The sequence below is a fragment of the Polypterus senegalus genome, chromosome 2, assembly GCF_016835505.1.
Source record: "Polypterus senegalus isolate Bchr_013 chromosome 2, ASM1683550v1, whole genome shotgun sequence".
NCBI lineage: Eukaryota > Metazoa > Chordata > Cladistia > Polypteriformes > Polypteridae > Polypterus > Polypterus senegalus.
The window spans coordinates 310,994,282-311,020,008 of record NC_053155.1 but is presented as its reverse complement, the minus strand read 5'-3'; the positions used below and the strand labels follow the sequence as shown (position 1 = coordinate 311,020,008).

General features: G+C 40.2%; 1 protein-coding gene across 2 annotated transcripts in view; it reads right to left on the bottom strand.

Moving 5' to 3' along the window:
* The window catches only part of cars2 (cysteinyl-tRNA synthetase 2, mitochondrial), a 112,985-nt gene extending 92,318 nt beyond the window's left edge, over positions 1–20,667 (bottom strand). The window contains exons 1-3 of one of the 2 annotated variants that reach the window (XM_039745906.1): positions 19,976–20,667; positions 11,543–11,593; positions 2,637–2,754 (exon numbers count right to left, since the gene is read on the bottom strand). In XM_039745906.1, the coding sequence (XP_039601840.1) occupies positions 2,637–2,754; positions 11,543–11,593; positions 19,976–20,229 (423 nt within the window). In that variant the 5' untranslated portion in view covers positions 20,230–20,667. Of the gene's footprint in view, positions 1–2,636; positions 2,755–11,542; positions 11,594–12,445; positions 12,562–19,975 lie in introns of those variants that run through there. The other variant, XM_039745907.1, reaches the window with a different exon arrangement.
* Positions 20,668–25,727: the final 5,060 nt, after the last annotated feature.

Sequence of the window (25,727 nt, the reverse complement as noted above, 5' to 3'; positions counted from 1 at the left end):
TGGTGGACGTTGTCAACCGTTACGCGTAGAATGTCAAAGTGAAACCTGCCTAACTTTTGTAAGTAAGCTGTAACGAATGACCCTGCCAAATTTCAGCCTTCTACCTACACGTTGGAGAATTAGTGATGAGTCAGTGAGGGTTTTGCCTTTTATTAGTATAGCTTTGATTTGATTTGTTGTTGATGGTTCTTTAATGTACATAATATAAAAATATAATCAGTCTTGTGGTTTACTCCTCAAATATCCATCCCCATATCCGAGTATACGAGAAAGTTGAGGGGAGACCACTCTCTATTTTTCTGTATAGTTTGCTCCCTTCGTTGTATCCTAACAATGAAAATTAAAAACCAGCAGAGCACACACCTAAGCAAACGAATGATGAAACTACTTTAGCGGCAGACCTAATTAGTAAAAAAAAGGATTAAATAACTAGAACACCTGGAAAGGCAGATGAAAATGAGGATGAAAATATTGTTAAAAAGTAAAATAAAAAATACAATATCCCTGGTAACACTACATGAAATACCTCAGGACCCGTTGTGATATGTGTAGTATGTTATTTGGTTACGCTTTCAAATATTTATTTCAGGGAAAAGGCCAAATACAAACCCCTCAGTTTCTAAAGTGCACACTAGCTCAGTATGAATTTACAGTGTCCTCCCCATAATGTTTGGGAGAAAAGCACATTTTTCCTCATTTTAACCCTGTGTCCCAAAGTTTAAAATCACAAATTAAACAATTCAGACATGATTAAAGTGTACATTACAGACTTTCGTTGAACGGGATTTGCATTCATTTTGGTCAGAGCATGTAGAAATGATAACACTTTTTCAACCACTGTCTGACAAACCAGAAACAGTCTTCAGGGGGCTGATGTGTGTGTGTCAAAGATGACTATCTGCAGATGTCTTCATGAATGGAAATACGGAGGCCACATTGCAAGATGAAGAGCACAAAAAACAGGATGGCCAGATTAGAGTTTGTGAAAACACACTTAAAAGAGCCTGCCGAATTCTGGGAAAAGATCTTGTGGACAGACAAGACAAGGATGAACATGATCACAACTAAATGGCAACAGCAAATTGTGACACTAAGAAGGAACTTCCCAAGATCCATTGCAGATCACTTCATCCGTTAAACATGGTTGGACGGCGCTTCTTCCTATAACAAGATAATGATCCTAAACAGAATGCTGAGGCAAAACAGAATGTCTTTCAAAGTGAAAAAATGGAAAATTCTGAAGTGGCCAAGATAGTCACCCAATTTAAATCTAATTGAGCAAGGCCTTCCACTTGCTGAAGAGAAAAATTAAGGGAACAAGCCTGCAAAACAAGCAAGAGCTGAAGATGGCTGCATTAGAGCATCACCAGGGAAAATTCTCAGCACCTGCTGATGTCTATGAATCAATTGCAGACTTCAAGCAGTCATTGCATGCAAGGAATATGTGACAAAGGACTAAATATGAAAATGGCTTTAATAGACCTGCCATTACTGTGGCCCAAATAATATGGTGCCCTGAAAAAGGGGGAAAACCATGTAGAAAAAGTGTTGTCATTTCAACATGCTGTGACCACAATTTATGCAAATCCTATAAATGAAAGTCTGCTGTATGCACTCTAATCACTTCTTAATTGTTTGATTTATAATTTTAAACTGTGCAGAGAGAGAAAGTTAAATCAAGGAAATGTGTGTCTGTGTCCCAAACATTATGGACGGCACTGTACAAGTTGTTTTAATAAGAAACAAAAAGTGTGAGATTCTACTTTAAAATGATTGTCTCTCATTTGAAACCTTTCACCCACAGAAGCAAAGTCTTGAGTAGCTCAGTTCATGAATGCTGCAGTTGTTGTTCTTCTTTTCTCATGGCAAATTAATGTATACCATAACTGTGAAAAAATAACTGGCTTGGAAAATACCCAACTTACCCGTTAAAAGATTTATCTCTGGTGACGTTTTGAGTGTTGAGTGGCTTGGTTCAAAACTGGTGCCACACTATCCACAATATTTGAATATAATCATGGAATGTTTCATAATCTTTAATAGATTAGGTTGTTTCTATAAAGCAGACAGCCTTTTATTTATAAGGTATACAGGAGGGCCCGCATGCACACATTTTTTCACTATGTTAGCTTTTTATTTTTGTAATAGTAAAAGCATGAATGTACATCTATTTTTTAACAGTTGATTGCAGTGTCACGGGTGGGCTGGAGTCTAAACCAGTAAGCATCAGACGCACTGGGTGCTCAGCAGATCGCAGGGGCCAATCAGGGGCCACCCATCCTGCATGTCTTTGGACTATAGGAGGAAACCTAATGGGAGAACATACAAGGTTCACACAGGAAGAACCAGAGACGTGAACCTTGATCTCCTTGTGGCAAGGCAGCAGCACTACTACCATGCTGCTCAGATAGTAAAAATGTGTACATAATATTAATATTACATTAGGACTTTAGGGACTTTCAAAACTCAACTTGATTTTTTTTGGAAGAAATAAGTGGAGAGGGCTGGCGAGCTTTGTTGGGCTGAATGGCCTGTTCTAGCCTAGAGTGTTGTAATGCTCTAATGTTCCAATATCCAGAGATGAAGACCTAGTCTTTAACTCCCCAAAAAATGAATTTTTCAAAACACATACTTACCTCAGATGCTCTTTTAATAATTTTGTCATCGATATCTGTGATCACCATAGCATGGATGATGTTGATTCCAAAAATGTTCTTTAAAATCCTCTGCAGAATATCAAATCTGACATAGGAGCTGAAGAATTGAAAGACGAAACACAGAGCTGAGGAGCAGTCAGTCAAGGTAAATACAGCATTTTAAACTGTGAGAAAAGTTTCTGATTGCAACTGAGAAAAAACACACACATACATATCTATGTTTTAAAAATCACACAGATATATCAAATAGAACATTCCTGACACTCGTTTTTGCTGTTATTTTAATGAATATTCTGTACAAACTATGTTCAAAAATAAAAAAAAATACTGCAGAAAATTGAAAAAAAACATCAAAGGTTTGTTACTATTTAGTTTTCAATATTTTATTACAATTCTCCATATTCTATATATTGCTTTAAAAGAGCAAGTGGTCTATGTTTGATAGAGCTGCTTATTGCTTAACGTACAGGATGAACACACCCTGCACGGTATTCTTAGAGGCCTGCAGTAATTTATGGCTTGGACAGACGTGATCCCAAAATACTCAAAATGTGCTTTTTGGATGACACCATTAGCTGTATTTTCAATCTCTTGCTGTTAGACGGGGTGGCACTGAGGAAAGCCCTCTTCACTAGGACATACTGTTGCATCTACTGAACATGACTTTTATCAATTCTTGTACTTCATGACCTCAGTTCTGCATTTGACATCATATCTCATCAAATACTTTTGAAACGACTAGCTAATTTTGGGGTCTGTGGTCTTGTTCTCCAATGGTTTTCTTCCTACCTCACTGATAGGATGCAATTTGTTCAAGTCAAGAGGGCTTTAAATCTGAGAATGCAGTTGTTACTCTGGGAGTTCCACAGGGCAATGTTATGAGGCTGCTTCTTTTTCTCATTTATATCTTCCCAATAGGTAATATCTTCTGGCACCATGATATTAAATTTCATTGTTACGCCGATGACACACAGCTATATCTATCCACTAAATACACTTATGTTTTCCCTCCAGATACTCTTATGGCATGTTTCTTCAAGACATAAAGTCATGGCTCATTCACATCTTTCTCCAATTAAATAGCAATAAGACTGAGGTGCTCCTAATCTTCTTTAATAAAACCCCTGTGTGCGTCCAGGTGTCCGTGTGTGTGTCTTTTGGTGAAATGCGTATGCGCTGGGCCACACGGCATGTGTTCAGTCTCTTCCTGTGCATTCCCTGTGTGTGCAGAGAGAGAGAGAGAGACACAGAGACACACACACACAGGTGCGTGCGCGCGAGAGACAGACAGACAGACATGCACGCACGCCCGCGCAAGAGACAGACACGCACACACACACACACACAAACACGCAGGCAGGCCCGCACGATAGACAGACACGCACGCACGCACGCACACACACACACGCAGGCAGGCCCGGGCGAGAGACACACACTCACACACACACACAGGCAGGCCCGCATGGGGGACAGGCACGCACGCACACGCACGCACGCACGCACACTGGCCCGCCACAGAGTCAGTCAGACACACACACATAGGCGCACGCGTGCATTGTTGCAATGTTACTTTTCTTGGTTGTTTATTAGATTACAGATTTTTCAAATGTTTATTTTTTTCCCTGTGCTAAAAACTCATTAAAAAAAAGTGTTTTTAGTAAGTGGGTCGTAAGGCTATAGCGCGAACTCTTGCAGTGTTAGTTTTCTCTGTTGTTCAAGGTTTTCTTAGTGTTATTCAATGTTTTTACATTTAGTTTACTATTACGCTGTGCATTCAATGGTATAATTAACTATATTTGTGCTTGACATCTTAAAAAAATATATATATTTACATACAGTTCACACAGTCTGGAACGGATTAATTGTATTTACATACAATCCTATGGGGGAAATTACTTCGGTTCCACCAAGGTTCCACTGTATTACTGTCCGACAAAATTACAGGCATTTTACGGAAATACAAACCAGTATTACTGAGAGAGAAAATTAAAGGCACACAATACAGTGACGCATATTACAGCCACATACAAGATCCCTTGCCATTTAATATAGACCGTTCCTACTAATGTTTATGCACTACTGTTCTAGCGTCTGTTATTGTAACGGGCTTAATGTCTAGTTGGCTATAAATCTACACTCGCTAAGGTTAGCCATTCTTCCATTTTAAATAACATTAACACAAACATCTCATCCCGGGTTAACTGCCTGGACGTCATTCTAGATAGTACCCTCTCTTTTTCTTCTCCTATAAGTATCGTATATACTCATGTCTAAGTTGGTTGTGGAAACCCAAAAAATCGATCATAAAATCAAACCCTGACTTATGCGCCCGTTCAAAAATGTGACACTTAATTTTTTTTTTTTTTTACATCTTCTTGCCTCCTCTAATCTTGCATCAGTTTTTCAGACACTTCGAATTTTGTTGCAGCAGCATAGTTACCAATTTCTTTCGTTACTTCAACGACATTTAATTTAAAACCAGCTTCATATTTTCTTCTGATTGAACACTCCATTGTAGATAAGGGATGCTCTTACGATAAAGGTGTGAGATACAGAAAACACAAATCAGTGCAAACGTTGCTTCGGAATACTTCGGGTATTACTGTGTGGTCATGTAGGCACAATAGAGAGAGGTTAGGAGTACGTGCTGATACAGCGCATTGCCGCACCCACATACAAAAAAAGGTAGTGTGACCATGGTTACTTGCTCAGGTGGGTGTTAGCACATCATAATCTCTTGGACCAATAGCATCAGTTTTCCGTATTCGACTTAAATTACAGACATAATAAAATACCATAAATTATAAGTTAAAATCAACTCCCAATTTATCCATGAGTATATATGGTAATGCTTCTTGGACTGTCTTCTTCCATCTCTGAAACATTTCTAGACCTTGTTCTTACGCAACACAGTACTGAAGTATCAGTTAATGCCCTAATCATCTCATGTATAGATTACTGTAATGCTATTCTATCAAAAACTTATCCATAGCTTACAACTTATTCAAAATTCTGCTGCTAGGATAATGACCTGTTTTAAATCCACTGAACATACGACACCTATTCTCTCTCAACTTCACTAGCTCCCTGTGTACTACCGAATACATTACAAAATACTGCTCTTAACATTTAAAGCTCTCCACAACCCTACTGATCTCCTACAGATTTTCACTCCCTCAGATCCTCATTTGCAACTTTACTTTCTGTACCACACGTCAGACTCAGTGCTATGTGAGCTCGAGCGTCTCTCCTGGTGCTCCTCAACTCGGGAATTCCCTTCCCTCTCATATCCATCAACTCGACTCAATAACACATTTTAAAACTGCCCTCAAAACTTATCTTTTCAAACTGGCATACCAACTATGAACTTAACGCAGTTACTGCCTGTTATCTTTGTAATGTTTGCTACTACCTCTGTACCTTATTACTATTTGATTTTATATATATTGTTTATATATTTTATTAATGTTGTTTAATTTCATTGTAAGGTGACCTTGAGTATTAAGAAAGGCACCTATTAAATTGAATGTATTATCATTATTACCATTAATGGCACACTGCATGGAATACACTTGACTTGAGCATTCCTAGTCTTCATCCTCTTTCTCTGTACGTTTATCATTCATTTGCTCAGAGGTTGATGTGCTTGCTGCTTTCTGAGCAGCTCTTCTTTTCTCCACCCTAGCAGCCCACTTCTTCTCTTCTTCCGTCGACATCTTTTCAGGTTAAAACGGATCAATTCAGTGTTTGTGCTGCAATTAGTATATGTTTTTCCTTCATTTTTCACTTAAGCTGGCACTCAAATCTTCAATCTGCCTCAAGAATGATTTACGATATGAAGAGGTAGGGGAAGTGACGGCAAAGGGGGTACGGCGCCCGTATGCATATGCTGCAGGGCCACCCTGCTGGCCGCTGCTGAGAGTTGATTCTACAATAAAATAAAATAAAAATAAAAAGAGGAATAACCTTGGAGGTCAATCATCACCCCGAAAGCGGACAGTAGACGTCACGTAGTATACATGTATCAAATTTCAGGTCAATTGGTCAAACAGTTTGCGAGCTACAGGTGATTTAAAATCCTGGACAGACAAACGGACAGCCACGGTAGTGGATTACATTAGATATAGAAGATTATGAACAATTTTGAACAAGAGCAAGCTATTCAGCTCACCTTGTGGTAAGAGGTCTGTGATTTAAAAAAAAACAAGTGAGTCCCGGAGCGTGCAGGTGCATTGCGGTTTCTGACTCATCACGTATCCATGTGCAAATGTGAGCGTGTCAGTCGGGTGCCTCATTCACACCTCCGAGTAGGTAAAGGATAGCACCTCCACCCAATCATGGCAATGTAGGGAGTCTGCATGGCAGAGAAGCTGAGAATAAAATAAACAGTAACCAAGAGAACTGTATAGTTGTGCTTGAAAGTTAGAATTTTCTATATTTCTGCATAAATATGACCTAAACATCATCAGATTGTCACTCAAGTCCTAAAAGTAGATAAAGAGAAACCAGTTAAACAAATGAGACAAAAAATATTATACTTGGTCAATGATTTATTAAGGAAAATGATCGAATATTACATATTTGTGAGTGGCAAAAGTAAGTGAACCTCTGCTTTCAGTATCTGGTGTGACCCCCCAATAACTGCAACTAAACATTTCCGGTAACTTTTGCTCATTCCTGCACACTGGCTTGGAGTAATTTTAGCCCATTACTCCGTCCAGAACAGCTTCAACTCTGGGATGTTGGTGGGTTTCCTCACATTAACTGCTCGCTTCAGGTCCTTCCACAACATTTCGATTGGATTAAGGTCAGGACTTTGACTTGGCCATTCCAAAACATTAACTTTATTCTTCTTTAACCATTCTTTGGTAGAACGACTTGTGCGCTTAGGGTCGTTGTCTTGCTGCATGACCCACCTTCTCTTGAGATTCAGTTCATGAACAGATGTCCTGACATTTTCCTTTAGAATTCTCTGATATAATTCAGAATTCATTGTTCCATCAATGAAGGCAAGCCGTCCTGGCCCAGACGCAGCAAAACAGGCCCAAACCATGATACTACCACCACCATGTTTCACAGATGGGATGAGGTTCTTATGCTGGAATGCAGTGTTTTCCTTTCTCCAAACATAACACTTTTCATTTAAACCAAAAAGTTCTATTTTGGTCTCATCCGTCCACAAAACATTCTTCCAGTGGCCTTCTGGTTTGTCCACGTGATCTTTAACAAACTGCAGACGAGCAGCAATTTTTTTTTGGAGAGCAGTGGCTTTCTCCTTGCAACCCTGCCATGCACACCATTGTTGTTCAGTGTTCTCCTGATGGTGGACTCATGAACATGAACATTAGCCAATGTGAGAGAGGCCTTCAGTTGCTTAGAAGTTACCCTGGGGTCCTTTGTGACCTCACCGATTATTACATGCCTTGCTCTTGGAGTGATCTTTGTTGGTCGACCAATCCTGGGGAGGGTAACAATGGTCTTGAATTTCCTCCATTTGTACACAATCTGTATGACTGTGGATTGGTGGAGTCCAAACTCTTTAGAGATGGTTTTGTAACCTTTTCCAGCCTGATGAACATCAACAACTCTTTTTGTGAGGTCCTCAGACATCTCCTTTGTTCGTGCCATGATACACTTCCACAAACATGTGTTGTGAAGAGCAGACTTTGATAGATCCTGTTCTTTAAATAACACAGGGTGCCCACTCACACCTGATTGGCATTCCATTGATTGAAAACACCGGACTCGAATTTCACCTTCAAAACTAACTGATCATCCGTGAGGTTCACATACTTTTACCACTCACAAATATGTAATATTTGATAATTTTCCTCAATAAATAAATGACCAAGTATAATATTTTTGTCCCATTTGTTTAACTGGTTTCTCTTCATCTACTTTTAGGACTTGAGTGAAAATCTGACGATGTTTTAGGTCATACTAGCCGAAGCCCGCTGTAGCATACGGCGGTGTAAGAATAGGAACAGAAATCGGTGAGAAAGGAATTCAGTATAACAAAGGCTTAGGAAACCACCGTCGCAGTATAATGAAAATAGCAAGGAGCGAAACCAATGGCAATGGTCGAGAGAGTACCTTCACGTAGCAGGCTATGGAAAACATAGACATATATAGATAGACGGCACATTCACTGTGTTGCCCAGTCGACACAATAAGTCAGTGCATCCACCCTATTGCGAGTGGTAAAAGTGCCATTTAAACTAATACAGATAGACGTGGAAACCGGGTTTTCTGATGAAAAAACAATAACGTTTTAAACAGTCTCGTTTACATACAACAGATTTTGGCGAATCGTTTACATGCAATTATTTATATCCATCTATACACTAAATGCATTTGTATCCCATTATCTTAGAGTTTGTGGGCGGGGTTCTGTGAGTTGGCTGGCATGGCTCTCTGTTTTGCGTGCCCTTAGAGTTGGCGATGGTGGCTCTCTGTCCTGCGTGTGGTGTAAATTTAACATGGCTCAGAGGTGCATGTGGACTTTTGCACAGACGAAAGCGACTGAGGCTGCGTTTGGCGAGTTGTTGCGTGCCTCAAGAGCGACGCTGGACTCAGGAGGACGGTTACAGCTGCCGCACGTGGCTCTGTCATGCATATCCCATGACGCGGTAGAAGGGTTAGAGTTGGTGGGCAGGGCTCTGTCGAGCGTATCCCATGGTCTTAGAGTTGGCGGGCCCTTAGTGAATTATATATACAGTGATCCCTCGCTATATCGCGCTTTGACTTTCACGGCTTCACTCCATCACGGATTTTTAAATGTAAGCACATCTAAATATATATCACTGATTTTTCGCTGGTTCGCGGATTTCTGCGGACAATGGGCCTTTTAATTTATGCTACATGCTTCCACAGTTGGTTTGCCCAGTTGATTTCATACAAGGAGCGCTATTGGCAGATGGCTGAGAAGCTACTCAATCAGAGCACGTATTACATATTAAATAAAACTCCTCAATGATATACGATGTGCTTCCCGTGCGCGGTGCTCGATTGTTTGCTTTTATCTGCCTCTCTTACTCTCTCTGCGCCTGACGGAGGGGGTGTGAGCTCCTCAAAAAATGCCGCTTTATCGCGGTGCTTCAGCATACTTAAAAGCACGTATTGATTTTTTGATTGCTTGCTTTTCTCTCGTGCGCGCTCTCTCTGACATTCTCTGCTCCTGACACGCATTCTTTGAAAAGGAGGATATGTTTGCATTCTTTTAATTGTGAGAAAGAACTGTCATCTCAGTCTTGTCATGGAGCACAGTTTAAACTTTTGACTAAAGGGTGTTATTTCATGTCTAGAGGGCTCTAATAATGTTAACAGTGTGGGAGAGTTTATAAGGGCTTAAAATATATAAAAATAACCATACAAACATATGGTTTCTACTTCGCGGGTTTTCACCTATCGCGGGGGGTTCTGGAATGCAACCCCTACGATCGAGGAGGGATTACTGTATAGATTTATGCAGAAATATGGAAATTTCTAAAGGGTTCACAAATTTTCAAGAACAACTGTAGATAGATAGATAGATAGATATAGATAAGGCACTATATAATGATAGACAGACAGACATATATGAAAGGCACTATATAATAGATAAACAGACCGACAGATGGACAGACAGTCCTTTTAACAGACTTTAAAAGTGAAATTATGCAGCCATTACATAATGAACATGGCATACACAAAGCAGCAGACAGGGTCGAAAATGTTCCACCTTTCAGTTTTCATTGAATTTTTGTACTTGAGGTATCCCTGACCATTGCCACCTTCTGTGTGTTTGTCAGAATGACAATATGTGGACTAAACTTATAACAAATCATTAAATTCAAATGAAACTAGTCGCAATTACTGTCATTTCAAAATGCTAGAAGCCAGCTGATATTGACCAAAACTCCTGCAGTTGATTTTGCTCTACACCATGAGTGATTTACAATAAAAATGTTATAAAATAAAATAAAGATACAATAAAAATTGCATCTTATACCTGCATTTTTATCACTATAGTATGCTGCTGCTGGAGTATGTGAATTTCCACTTGGGATTAATAAAGTATCTATCTAATATTTTACTGACACTATTAAAGTTTCCTGTTGGGAAAGTTGTGTGTTGAACACTTTTATTTTTCTCTGGTCCAAGGAACAACATTCTGAATGCAAGCAATAAAAACTGGACTCACTAAATATCCATTGATACAGCTTTGTTTAATTAAATGAAATTTACGTATTATCAGATAAGACTTTTTTGATAACCTAAATAAACCATTAAGATTGAAAATTTAAATGATGTAAAGAGTGTAAAAGCAGATCAGAACTCAGCACATGAATCCATGTGGCGGCAGCATAACCAACGGTGCCACTGTGCTGCCCCGAGTTCAGCTTACTTTTCAAAATTAATGAAAGGAGTAAACCAGACTACATGAGCACTTTAAAGGCACAACTGAAGTGCGGAATTTATTAAATGAGGAAGAGGTGAGCAAATGATGGCAAGCAGCCTCCAACTGGTAGTATGAAAACCTTGACTATGTGTCCTATCTGCCCAAGAATAACTTACTGGTTTATTTATACTTGCAAAGGTGCGTGACAGCCTCCGTGCTGGTAAACAATGATTACTAGATGAGTTACCAATAAAATGTTTCCTTTTACTAAGTAACAAACAAATCTGTTCAGTTAAAATCACAAACGACATTTTAACATGAACCAGAACAGGCCATTCAGCCCAACAACGTTTGCCAATCCTGTCCACTTAATTCCTCCTAAATAACATCAAGTCGAGTTTTGAAGGTCCCTAAAGTCCTGCTGTCTACCACACTACTTGGCCACTTACTCCGCGTGTCTGTGGTTCTCTGTGTAAAGATATTGTTTTATTGTTGTACTACTTACCACGCATGGCCAAGATGTGCATGGTCATAGACAGTTGGGCCACAGCTATACCTTGAAAGAGAGAAAACAAAACAATTATGAGAGCACTTGGCATCATTAAAATACACAAAGTTATCAGCAATGCAACTGTCAACTCATCCATTCATCAGCAGCTACTGTGGATTACACATTGAATTCATTACCTAATTAAAATGCTTCTTTATTTTTATAAATAAGGCCTGAATACAGAATTCAAGTGTCAATCAGGGGGTTCTGCTTTGTTTTAGGACATGTACATTCAGGTCAGGTCAGGTTGGGGGGGCATACACTGGTACAGCATGTTGCCACACCCACCATATGATTAAATAGCTAAGGATCCTGGTTGGCAACCCCCCCAAGCAGACATGCGGTCCAGTCCCTCCCTCCAAAAATGACCCTCTATTGCAGCCTGGTGTTATGTGGGCATCAACCTTGGCTTGGTCCAGCCACTCGGGTCCTCGACAATGAGCCAGATTACCCTCGGGTAATCGCGCCACATGGCTGAAGTGCCATAACTGACGCTCCCTCACAATGCAGGTCATGTGCCTCATTCGGGACTCCGTGAGCAGCACAAAGTCAAACCAGCGTGACCCAAGTATTCTCTGAAGAGACACACATGAAGGAGTCCAGTCTTCATCTCAGGTCACTGGATAGCGTCCATGTCTCACAAACAGGAAGCACCGGGACTCTGAAGACTTGGACCCTCGTCCTTTCGTAGAGATATTGGGAGTGCCACACACTCCTTTCCGGTGACCTCATTATTGTACATATTTAACAAAATTTGCTTTGATGTCCAAATTGGGAAAAAAGTAAATTAACTAATCCTCTGACTGGTTTTCAAATTATACACACATTTTAGGAACGTTAGAAAACGAGGATACTTACCAAGAACACTTGAGTATTTCTGTACTACACGGACAGCACAGACGGCTAGTACCTTTTTCTATTATTGCGATGCAAATTGGATTTTTGTTTTTAAGATTAGGCCCCCAAACAGGACATTAACACTGAGGACCTATAGGTAATTACGTTCCACGCCCACTAACTTTAAGGTTAGTATTTGTGGTTGGGGTAGACCAGTCTAATAATTTAAAACCCAAACATTAAGCAACTGGGGTGGCAGCCCCACCCATTTGTGTGACGATAATAGTGCCGCCTGTTTAGTACACAAGTACTGAATTACGTTTTGTTAAAAAAAAATTATAAATTCAGCGTCTCAAATCCTGTTAATCCAATTCAGGCGGGCACAGCATATCCCAGCAGGACTGAGCGCAAGACAGGAAACAGCCCTGCACAAGATGGCAGTCCATCTAAGGGCCCAATAACATACACCCACCCACCCACACTTGGCCAATTGAGTAATCAGCACATCTTTTGGGGATGTGGGAACAAAAAACCTCCACAGACGAGGACAGGACAAACTCCACATGGGCAATGGCCATGAATGAGCATATTGGATCCATGTGGCAGCAGCACAATCACAGCTCCTGCCATTCTGCTTTTCAAATTTTACAAATGCAGCAAACCAGACTGTATAAGCACTTTAAAGAGACATCTGAAGTGAGGAAATTATTTAATGAGAAATTAATTAAACTAAGAGTACTTATTCCGGCTGGCCAAGAATTACCAAGTGGGTTGGAAGGATGACTGGACTCATGAAACGGTGTGCACAAGTGATAACACTCAACCACTATTGGCACTTGCTTATCCGAAAATAGAAAACATAAGTGAAAAATTAAAGTCAGTTAATATCTACAAGAGATAGATAAAATAATATGACAAAACAAACATCCAACTTAATAAAAGGATAAGCGTCTGTGTGTCTGTCCATATTTCCATTCAGTTGCTATGTCTCCATCATTCTAACAAATGGTGCATCACAAACATTTGTAGTAATAAAATGCATTGCATTCTTTCATTTAACAGATGGTGCATCACAAACATTATTTTTGTGCATCCTATACCAAATGGCACATCACAGAGACATATGTGTTGCATTTTTCATTCCAACAGATGGCACATCACAAACCTCAACACTGCTTTTACGCATTCCATACCAAACGGCATACAACAGAGACATACGCATTGCATTTTTCATTCCAACAGATTGCACATCATAAACATTAACATTGCTTTTATGTGTCTCGCACCAAATGGCACATAATAGACATATGCATTGCATTATTCATTCCAACAAATGACACCTCACAAAACGTTAACATTGCTTGCACGAATCCCATACCAAATGGCATATCACAAAGACATATGCATTGCATTTGTCATTCCAATAAATGGTGCATCAGAAACATTTTTGGCAATAAAATGCATTACATTATTCATTCTAACAGAAAGCGCATCATAAACGTTAACACTGCTTTTATAAATCCTATACCAAAAATGCACATCACAGAAACAAATGCGTTGCATTTTTCATTTCAACAAATGACACATCACAGACATTAAAACTGCTTTCACGAATCCCACACCAAATGGCATATCACAAAGACATATGCATTGCATTCGTCATTCCAATAAATGGTGCATCAGAAACATTTTTGGTAATAAAATGCATTGCATTTTTCATTCAACACATGGAGCATCACAAACTTTAACACTGCTTTTTCAAATCCTATACCAAATGGCATATAACAGAGACACGTGCATTGCATGTTTCATTCCAACAGATGGCACTTTGCACGGTGCACTACGAACATTAACAATGGGGTGTGCGTTGATTACTTTGAATTCACCACCTCTCTGACGGGCAACATAGCTAGCGACAAAATAAATGGATAGTATAATGTACTAAATTGTGTGCTTTGTTTCTTTTTCATTGTAGTACTTCAACGAATTCAAGTGAAACTGTGTTAGAACCACAATTTACAGTACAGTGTGTGTGCATTTTTTTAAATTCTATTATCAATTTTGTACACAACATCAAGGGTCCTTAATTCAGAGAAAATCTGTCCAAATGTATTGTTCAACACATTTTAATCTAATGTGTCCAAACCAATACCAAGATATGGAAGTCACCAAGCTGCCACATTCAACTACACTACACTAGTTGGTTAAACTCTATTTATTCTATTAATCTATCTAATGAAATTTCCTCGTGTGACGATCAATGTCAAAATGAAGAGGGCACGACACACTTTAGCTGTTGTCAAGAAGGCACACCAAAGCTTCTGCCTCTTCAGATGTCCGAGGGCAGCTCGCATTTTTCCATCTGTTCTCACATCCTTCTACAGGTGCACAGTGGAGTGCCATCCTCATCCTCGACCACCTCAGCTCGAGATCATAAAGCACTGCAGAGGTGGTGAAGGCAGCACAGAATATGACAGCCACTGAGCTGCTTTCTGCTCAGGACATACACATTGTTTGTTGCTTTAGAAAAGTGAGCTGTCTCATTAAAGACCTTCGGCCATCCTTCACAGTCGCTTTCCTCAGTCCTCCCTTCTGGACCACTGACTTTATCAACAAGGTCATCAGGTTAGTGAACAGCCAATCAGAGGAAGAAATATTGTTCCTGTCCTTGAATCTATATATTCGATATTAATGCTATACTGTATAGATTTCACTTTTTTTGAGGGTCTTTTTGTTGCCACTGTATCATTGTCACCATTCTGAGGAGACACAGTATAAAGAAAATCTTACTTTAATGTACATGACAATAAACCTGAAGTCAATGTTACATAAAAATGATGGTGGACTGGCTTACGCTTATGGCCTTTATTCTTGCTAAAGACATTCAGTTAACAAATTTCAAAAATTTGTGGCATTAAAGAAGGCTGCTTGGTCCAGTAGCCCCCCCGGTGACATATCATGTGAACCTGACCAAGTCACTAAATCTGCCTGTATGCAAAAAAAATAAATAAATAAATAAAAATACACGTCAATTCCATAGCAACTATCTGTAACTGTCAAGTACCTCGTGATGTTGTTAATTTACATTTTAAAGGTTTTTTTTTATTTGTTTAACCTCCTTAGCGTTAGTCCTGAGTGTCACTCAGGCAATGGTATAAAGTCCAGTGGTTCCCAGCCTTTTTTTGGCCAGGCCCCACCTAGGCCTCTCTAAAATCATAATGTCCCCCACTGTAACATATACCTTACTCTTATTATTAACTTTTCAAAAAGTGAACTCCTACTTACGTGGAGGAAGCCCATAATGTCATTAATTTGGTCTAAACAAGCTTCCAAAGGACATGGAAACAAAAGAGGGAAAGGATAGTTGAAGTACTGACAAAGAAATCAGTTAAAAAAATATATAATATGGGGTGTACACATTCCACATTGGGAATCACCGCTATAGACGCTTCTCACGTTAAGACCTGAGGATTACTCTGGCTGTAAAAGTGCCAAAAAGCATTAGTGCCGAGCGTCACTTGGATAACAGTGTAGTCGCGTCTTCTCGTGGTCCCTTAATGGTGTCTCGCAAGAAACGCCTCTCATCAGCACTGACGACAAACTGAATCGGTCTTCAGGCAGGGAAACTGAAACAGTCAGTGAAACCAAAAGCGGTTTTGGTGAATCCAAACGTGACACTTGCATCACTTGCACATGTGTGGTGTGCTGTTATTATTAAGTACTAGTTGAAATACCCGGCGTTGCCCAGGAGGAAAATTAAAGTGTTTTTTTTTTTTTTAATTATTTGAGAAAAAAATAATTAAAAAAATACAACTTTAAAAATAAAAATAAACTAACAACAATGAAGACGCACTAATGTGCTTGTTTTGCGGTCTTGTATGTATGTTATCATCCAGCTGAACCAACCAACTCTATTTAATTGGCGGTGCTTAAACATAAAGAATGCTGGCAGTCACCTCCAGTTTGCCCTCTGGTGGTCATTCCGAGTGTCAACTTGATGATAACATGCATACAAGAGCGCAAGATCATCCCCCCACCCTACCTGTGGAGTGACGTCATGGATAAAGATGCCTCACACATGTGCTGCTTGGGATTGTACAAACCGCTGTACGCTCCAAACCAGATCCTGGGGATTACATTTCATAGGTAAGGCTGAACAATTGTTTTGGTTATATTTGGCCTTGAGAAAATCCCGTTTTATAATCTTAGCACTCAAGGTCACCTTACAATGAAATTAAACATTAGTAAAATTAAAACAAGAGAATGATAAATCAAAAAGCAATAATTAGCAAACAAACAAAGATAACAGGCAGTAACAGTGCAAAATTCACAATTGGTATGCCAGTTTGAAAAGATAAGTTTTGAGGGTAGTTTTAAAATGTGTTATTGAATCGAGCTGACGGATATGAGAGGGAAGGGGATTCCTGAGTTGAGGAGCACCAGGAGAGACGCTCGAGCTGCCATAGCACTGAGTCTGACGTGTGGTACAGAAAGTCGAGCTGCAGATGAGGATCTGAGTGAGTGAGAGGAGTGTTAGTCTGGCGGAGATCAGTGAGGTGTGGAAAGCTTTAAATGTTAAGAGCGGTATTTAGTATTGTATTCGGTAGTTAACAGGGAGCCAGTGAAGTTGAGAGAGAATCGGTGTGATATGCTCAGTGGATTTAGAACAGCAAGTTATTATCCTGGCAGCAGAATTTTGAAGAAGTTGTAAGCGATGGATACATTTTTGTGGGATGACAGATAGAATAGCATTACAGTAATCTATACGTGACGTGACTCGAGCATTAACAGATACTTCACTACTGTGTTGCGTAAGAACAGGAAAGTCTAGAAATGTTTTGGAGATGGAAGAAGGCAGTCCAAGATGTTACTTATATGGGAATTATTATTTAATAATAATATTAAATAATTGCCATTATTAGTGTATAAATGGATATAAAATCTGTTGTATGTAAACGATGCAGTTTTAAATGTTATTGTTTTTTCATCAGAAAATACGGTTTCCACGTCTACCTGTATTAGTTTAAATGGCACTTTTGCCACTCACAATAGGGCGGACGCGCTGACGTATCGTGTCGACTGGGCAACACAAGTACCACCTCAGCCGAGGTTCCAAGCGCGCTGAACCGTTACCAAAACGTGACGTGTAAACTCTGCTGGCCACTGATTGGCCGGAGAAAATCGTCATTACTGCGTCATTGAACTTGCGACACGAGACACAACAGACCCGCTAGATTTAGATTAGCACAGCCAGCGAAGGTTCGGACGCACCATTTTGTTTTAACCAAAAATGGCTGTTTCGTGGTCTATTGAGGAAGTACAGACGTTCCTCTCGTTGGAAGCCGAGGAGCGGATCCAGCGAGAGCTGGATGGGGCGACGTGGAATGAAAAAGTTTGTCCGGAAGTCGCTTGTGGCGCGTTTACGATGATGTCACGGCAGTAGAGGCGCAACTATAACGACACGTGAATAATCCCGCCCACTCTAAAGCGGTACTAAACTGCAGTCGAAACGCAAACCGAGCCGAACCAAGGTGAGCTGTACTGAACCGTGCTGTGCCGTACTATGCAGTGGAAAAGCGCCAACAGTGAATGCGGCGTCTACCTATATATGTCTATGGATTTCACCCTACAGTATTTTAAATCAACCAATGAAAAATGTGTACCAAGTGTCATGAAAATTGTTCCAGCCGTTCAGAAGTGATGCCAGAACATACATACATACATACAGACATACATTGACATATACTGTATATATAAAATATAATTAAAAAAATCCTAAATAAATTAACAAACAATGAAGACGCACTAATGTGCTTGTCTTACAGTCTTGTATGTATGTTATCATCCAGTTCAACCAGCCAACTCTATTTAATTGGCGGTGCTCAAACATAATGAATGCTGACATTCACCTCCAGTTTGCCCTCTGGTGGTCGTTCCGAGTGTCAACTTGATGATAACATGCATACAAGACTGTTAGATCACCAACCCCCAGAAGGGGTGGTTAGGGTTCATCCTACAGTATTTTTAGTTGAGAAACATGTGTACCAAGTTTCATGAAAATTGCTCCAGCCATTCAGAAATGATGCTGGAACATACATACGTACACACACACACACACGTTGACTTTTAAATACATAGATTATTATTATTGGGATCATTATTATACTTTCTACACTTCTGACTTTGTAATTTTAGTGTTTTGCATGTTTTACAGTAGAGAGATTTAATAAAAATAATTTTTCAAACCAAAAAATGCAACGCTTTTTACGTTTTTTTTGAGAAAAAATGAAACGCTAAGGAGGTTAAAATGCAAAGATTATCGGCTGAGACCCTGCACTAAAGGCCAAGTTACATCCAGCAATTTTCAGTCGTAGCCTATATTTACATAATCTTACAAAGTCAGAGGCGGTCGGCGGGGAGCGCCTGTGACCAGCGGTCGTGTAGTCTGTCATACCCAGCGACTCGCTCCAATAAAGTCCAAGCAGGTTTGATTTTCTCTTAATGGAATAGCGAAACGAGATTGAGTATATTACTTAGATTTAAACTTGTAGATTGTCAAATTCATGTTGCCATCAGGAAAAAGTAGTGTTTCTTCCCAATGAAGAGGCATATCCTCAAGAATTAAAATTTGTTTTTTGGTGAAAGTGAACTGCACATACGCAATCAGCAGTGATGCAAAGTCGCTGGCAGATGGCACAGGCCGGGTAGGAGGGGTGGTTGGCGAGCTAAGCGAGCAGGGGGCAGAGCCCCCCTAAGTACTTACTAAAATCAAAAAATAATACGTGCAGCTCCTTCTCTACAGTCCCTATGTGTCCTTGTACTATGAAGTCAAAGGTGCGGTTTTCTAAGGATGGCCTCATTTAAACATTTTAGACCCATAAAAACAACATCTGCTGATTTCTATGCTACATAATGAGCGCTACACTACCCAGCATCTTTACAATTACACCCATATTCCAAAGGATGCCCCCAAAAAGCATACATGTAATCCTTTTGCCAATATAAAATGCTATATTTATTTTAACATTTACTCCCACCGCCACGGTACATCGGTTAGGATTTGATCCGATCGCCCTGGGCAAAGACGTCTGCTAAATATAAAAAGAAATAATGATTGGAACTCCTCTTTATGAAATATTCTACTTTTTACCTTTTGTATATCTGTACACGTTTATGTATTTGGGGCATTTTGGTAAATTATTTTTAAGCCCGCCCCCACTACTGGGTTTCGTACAACTACAAAGCATGCATGGATGGATGTTTCTGTTTTATTCTGACTGAAGCTCAGCTCGAATCTTCATTTCATTACTACATGGCGCTTTATCCAAAGATGGGCTACTTGTTATTTATTTAGGACAGACGGGGAGGCTGTGGATTGTTCATCTCAGATGGGACTACGTAATTCGCCGCTAAACTAATATAACGGGAGCTGAATTCATAAACAAGTTTTCCTACGATGCCTTTTTTTTATTCAAAAACTATGGGTCATAACTGTCATGGGTAACAGAATATCTGTTAAAAATAAAAATAAAAAAAATGATCAAGGAGTACCAGGTGGCAGTTCCTTCTCTCGCCAGTATGAGCGGCTCCTTTCGTTTCGAAAGGCTGTTGTAGACCAGCAGGCCCGTGTCAAATCCTGCCGGTTTCCGCCACTGATATTCGGTCCTTCTCCCCGTCGTGTTGGCTCGGACAGAACACGCCACGAGACGACCAAGTCCTCTGCCGCGGATTCTACCCGTGGTGTGCAACACTGGATTACGGCTCCACTGCTCCAGGCACAGCAACAAGCGGCCAACTCCGCTCATCGCCGCAGTCGTCTCCTGAATTTATTATTACGATTCTTTAATTTTTCCCGAAAAAGAGGCGTTCCTTTATATCCGAGTCGCTTCTCGAGCATGCAAATCTGCTGGCAGCAAAGTACAAGTAACTTTAAAAACTGAAATGAGTAAACCCGGTAGTCTGTGCCTGCGATATGCGTGTCAAGAAGTTAACAACACCGGCGCAGGGGCGGGAGTTTAAAGTGGGGGGTGAAGCCGACAGTCTCACAATTGATGTCCGCCTGTTCTTCTGGCTGTTGCTGCGTCCGCTACCGCCGTCCACATCCATGGCTACAGCCAGAAAGACGGAAGGGGCGGGTCTTATTAAACAACCAATCAAGGATGAGGATCAGGTTGCTCAACCAATCACTGTTAGAAAAAGAAGCTACACTCAAGGAACCTTCTCCTCGGGAGGGGGCAGAGGGGGAAAGCAGAGAAATGACAAACGTGGTTATTTTAGACGAATTCGCGTGTGCGTTTACTGCACTCCCGATTTGCTACTATTAAAAAATGGACACAATATGCGCTACCATCTGCATGTGATTAAGGAAGGCGATGTAAAGAGAACGTTTAAAAAAAGTGACTGCCAGCAAGTGCGCGGCGCGGTGACATTCACAGAAAGGCACGCTCGACTTTTACGGAAGAACAGACGGAACACGTCATGGTATCAATACGCGACTGCGGGCAGCCAGGCAAAGCCGGGTGGGAGCGAAGCGCCGATTTAAAGTAGCAAAGCGTCACCTTTGCAAACCTTCGGATTTAGGGTTTGGATCAATAGATACATTTAAAATAGAAATAAAACTTTGTTATTTATAAAATATGGTGTCATTTTGATTAAAAAACATGAAACGGTAATGACGTTTTATATCATTTTAAGGAGTTTATTTGTACATATAACATTTATGTTAACCTTGATGAATATTGTACTATAATAGATGCATTTCCTAGAAAAATATGGACTCTTAAGAAGTTGAGGAGATAGTTCAAAATAAACAATTAAAGAATTTAGAGCTTGCATTTAATTTACAGGGAGAAGATATATGAAGTTCTGGATGTAATCATCCATTTTTAAGACTGTTATTGCAAGATAACCGCATACTGTACATGTTGTTACAGTATATTGTAATTATTTATTTGATTGCAAGAAAATGTGAATGAAATCCACTGTCAGGGGTCTCCAACTCCAGTCCTAGAGTGCTACTGTATCTGCAGGTTTTCATTCTAACCATCTTCTTCATTCACTGCTAAGTAACTTTTCTTTTCTTTTTAATTGACTTTTTTATTTTTAAGATAACAGTCCTCTGAATTGCTTCATTTTTTCCTTAAACGACACCCAAACAGAAATGAGATGTGAAATTAGTGTGCCAACAGTCAGTCAGTCTTTTTCTAACTTGGTGAACAGGGTCACTGGGTTCTGCTGGAGCTAGAATAGGACACAAGGCAGGAACAAGCCCTGGACAGTCCAGCGCAGGGTGAACACACACACCAACTACACACTATGGCCAGTTTAGGATCGCCAGCTCACCTAGCCTGCATGTCTGATGGCCAGTTAAGTCAGGGCCTCAAACTCCAACCAAAAGATTTTTTTTTTTGCTCCAGGAGGAAGTTTGGCAATTTCACTACAACCAATTGGGCGGCATGGTGGCGCTGCTGCCTAGCAGTCCTCCCTGTGTGGAGTCAGGATGTTCTCCCAATGTCTGCATGGGTTTCCTCAGAGTGTTCTGGTTTCCTACCACAGTCCAAAGACATGCAAGTTAGGTGGATTGGCGATACTTAATTGGCCCTAGAGTATGGTTAGTGTGTGTGTTTTTACCCTGCAATAGACTGGCGCCCTGTCCAGGGTTTGTTCTTGCCTTGCGCTCTCTGCTGGGTGGGATAGGCTCCAGCAACCCCTGCATCCCAGTTCAAGACTAGGTGGGTTAGAAAATGACTGACTGACTTCAACCGGTTTCATAATCAGAAATCGACTCTTGTTGTTTTTAGTGTGTTTATTTATTTATTAATTTTACTACAATCAATACATAGCAATCAAGTTTTACAAAAAAAAAATTATGCTAAGAACAGATCGATCCCCACCCTTGAGAGAGAGCAAGCCAAACGGTGTAAAATTTAAGGCTTTTAAAAATACCTAAATCAACAAATTCTATGTGCTTTATGAAATCATTTCAAAATATTACTGATTAGATCCTGCCATCTTGTTGTTAATTAAGGCTGTTCTTTAATCCCATGACTTATTTGTGCTGTCATTCTGCCACAGCAGACATTTCCAAAAATGTTGATTTTCATTTTTTTTCCCAAAGTTAAAATGTTTTGTGGACCTGAGCAGTCCAGCATTACCAAGACCTTCACCTTTCTTTATCTTCAGGTCCATGATGGACACAAGTTAGTTGCTCAAATGTGGGCTCGTTTTACATCTCATTATTGTGTGGCTGCTATTTAAGAAAAAAAGAAATAATTAAGAGGTCTGAATCTTCAATAGCAAGTCTGTTAAAATGAAGACAAAAGAAGCCAATTAGAAACAGAAACAGGTCACTGATTAAGAAAAGGGTTAGAATGAAAACCGGCAGCTAGAGTAGCCCTCCAGGATTGGAGTTGGAGACCCCCCATTATAACCAAGAAAGTAACTCTTCCCAGATACGTATGCCAGGATCCTATTTGTGGATTTCAGTTCTGCATTCAAGTCAAGTCAAGAAGCTTTGCTGTCATACCATCCACATATTGTACAGTATTGCAGCATACAGTGGAACCGCAGAGGAACAGATGCATGAATACAGGACAAGTGCAAGACAGGTAAAGAACTATACTATGCCATAAATGGATAAATAATAGGTAAGTCCAGATGGGCTTAATGTGGAGAAGGACAAACAAACTGTAATGGCCTTTACTGCACTATTGGCACGCAGACTCATCCTGCTTAACTGGAAGAATCCTAACCCACCTCTGTTAAGTCAGTGCGTAACTATACTATTTGAAATTGGAAAAAAAATCTAATTCTCACTTAGAGGATCTGCGCAAAACTTTTTTTAAAAAAGCTGTCAGGATCTAATCATTAAAATTTTAGAATAAGTATTTAAATTGTGGAAAAGGACTTTGTTGCCTTTTTTTTCCTCTGGCTTCTGGCCTTGCTCTCTTTCTCTTGGGTGGGGGTCGATTTGAACTTAGTTGTGTCAAGTTTGACTTGCTTGTATGGAATGTTACTTGCTTTTAATAAATTCAATAAAATGTTTACACATAATAAAATAGTTAAGTAATAATACATTTTATTTACTCATATGCGACTTTCTAAACACTCAAGGACACCGAACAATAGATAAAACAAACATTATAAACAAAACTAAAATACAAAATTTTAAATCAGACTGAGCAATTGTAGTCAAAGTCCATGACTCAATATTTCTAAGCTCAGATGGTAGTGAGTTCCAGAGTTGGTGCTCTGCTCCCCATGGTGGTAGTGACGGACGAAGGGGACAGTCAAGTGGATGGATGAAGAGGATCTAAGGGTGTGGGAGGGAATGGCAACATGGAGAAGGTTGGGCAGAAATGGAGGGGCAAGGCTGTGGATAGCCTTAAAAGTTAACAGAAGAATTTTGAATTGAATGCAGAACTTAAATGAAATAATAGTACTAAATAAATATCAACTAATGATACAAAACCACAGTAGTAACAAGTGAAACAAATGCATATAAATAAGACTAGGAGTAGATCTGATGGCAGGGTGGGCAGCATAACATTCAGAGTTAGGATAGTCAGGAGGTAGAAGCTGTTACAGGACCTGGCAGTACTGGCTCGGACGCTAAAGACCTGTCTCTTAGATAGAATTAAGACAGTCCTTAACAATGCTTTCATGGAGGGCAGAGTAGCCCCCATGATCTCTTGTGCTGTGTACACTGTCCATTGTAGGATCTTATGGTCAGACACACTCCAGTCACCAAACCAGACAGTGATGCAGGTGGTCAGAATGCTCTCGATGGAGCGCCTGGAGAATGGCAGGGAGTCAGGCTGGCCTCCTTGAGCCGCCAAAGCATGAGGAGCATTAGGCACCTTGTTGACTAAGTAAGGTCAGCTACCAGGTGCACACCTAGGAATTTGGTCCTTCTAACCCATTCCACCGCAGAGCTCTTGATGTGGAGCGGGGTGTGGACATCATGGGCCTTCCTCAAGTCAACAATCATCTCTCTTGTCTCGTTCACATGAAGTGACAGATTGTTGTACTTGCACCACTCGGCCAATTGCCGTACCTCGAATCTGTCAGCTGACTCATCTCGGTTGCTGATGAGACCCATCACCATTGTGTTATATGCACACAATCATACCAGAGCTTCTCCATATTAAACTTCTGTACATGAATATGGACTGTGCCACATTTCTCTGGATCTCCGACTTTTTAAGTAACATATCATACTGTGAAGATGGGCTAATATCAGTCAGGGCCCCTGACCTTGAGCATGTGGTCCCCCTCAGGGCTGAGTTCTGTCTCTTCTACTTTTCTCTTTCTCCACCCCAACAAATGGACCTCCAGTGACCCTGACAGGCCTGATCAAAGATATGGATGAGATGCCATATCAGAGTGAGGTTGGTGCACCGTTAACAGCCTTAACTCAAATTTCTTATAAACAGTAGAAAAGATTGTGAATTTTAGAAGATGTCCCTCACCTCCTACTCCCCTAGTTACAAATGGCGTCACAGTACACAGGCAGAACTTGCACTCACAATCTGAACTAGGATGAAAGCATAACTGCTGTTGAAGATCAGCAGATGTTTTTTTGTCCTTCAATTAAAACAAATTTAACAAGTTACAGCCAGTGCTGCTCCAGTTTAATAGAACGGTTACTGAAAGTGTCCTCGTGTTCCCAGTCTGGTTATAGCAATGCATCTGCTCCCTCCAACTACAAACTTCAATGTATTATTCAGACAGTCAAAAACATTGTAGGCCTAAAACTGGACTCCATTAAGGTCCTGTGTAATTACTGCTAATACAGTCAAAGACCACACTCACCTGGGCCACCATCCTTTTCACTTACTGCCATCAAGAAAACTTTACCAGTCGCTGAAAGCCAAGAACTACCAGACACAAAAAGAGTTTCTTTTCTACTGCTGTCACTTCTGGATTTAAGGCCAGAAGTCCACATGACTGTCATCATTGGGTTCTTCCACGAGAACCCTGAATACCATGAAGACCAATTGAGGTCATTTATGTTAGGTAGAATGCCTAAAGGGGGCTGGGTGGTCTCGTGGCCTTGGAATCCCCTGTAGATTTTATTTTTTTTCTCCAGCCGTCTGGAGTTTTTTTTTTGTTTTTTCTATCCTCCCTGGCTATCGGACCTTATTTTTTATTCTATGATAATTTGTGTTCCCTAATTTTATTTTCTCATTTATTTTGTCTTTTTTCTCTTTCTCCATCATGTAAAGCACTTTGAGCTACATTATTTGTATGAAAATGTGCTATAGAAATAAATGTTGTTGTTGTCTCTGACCATCTCTGTCTT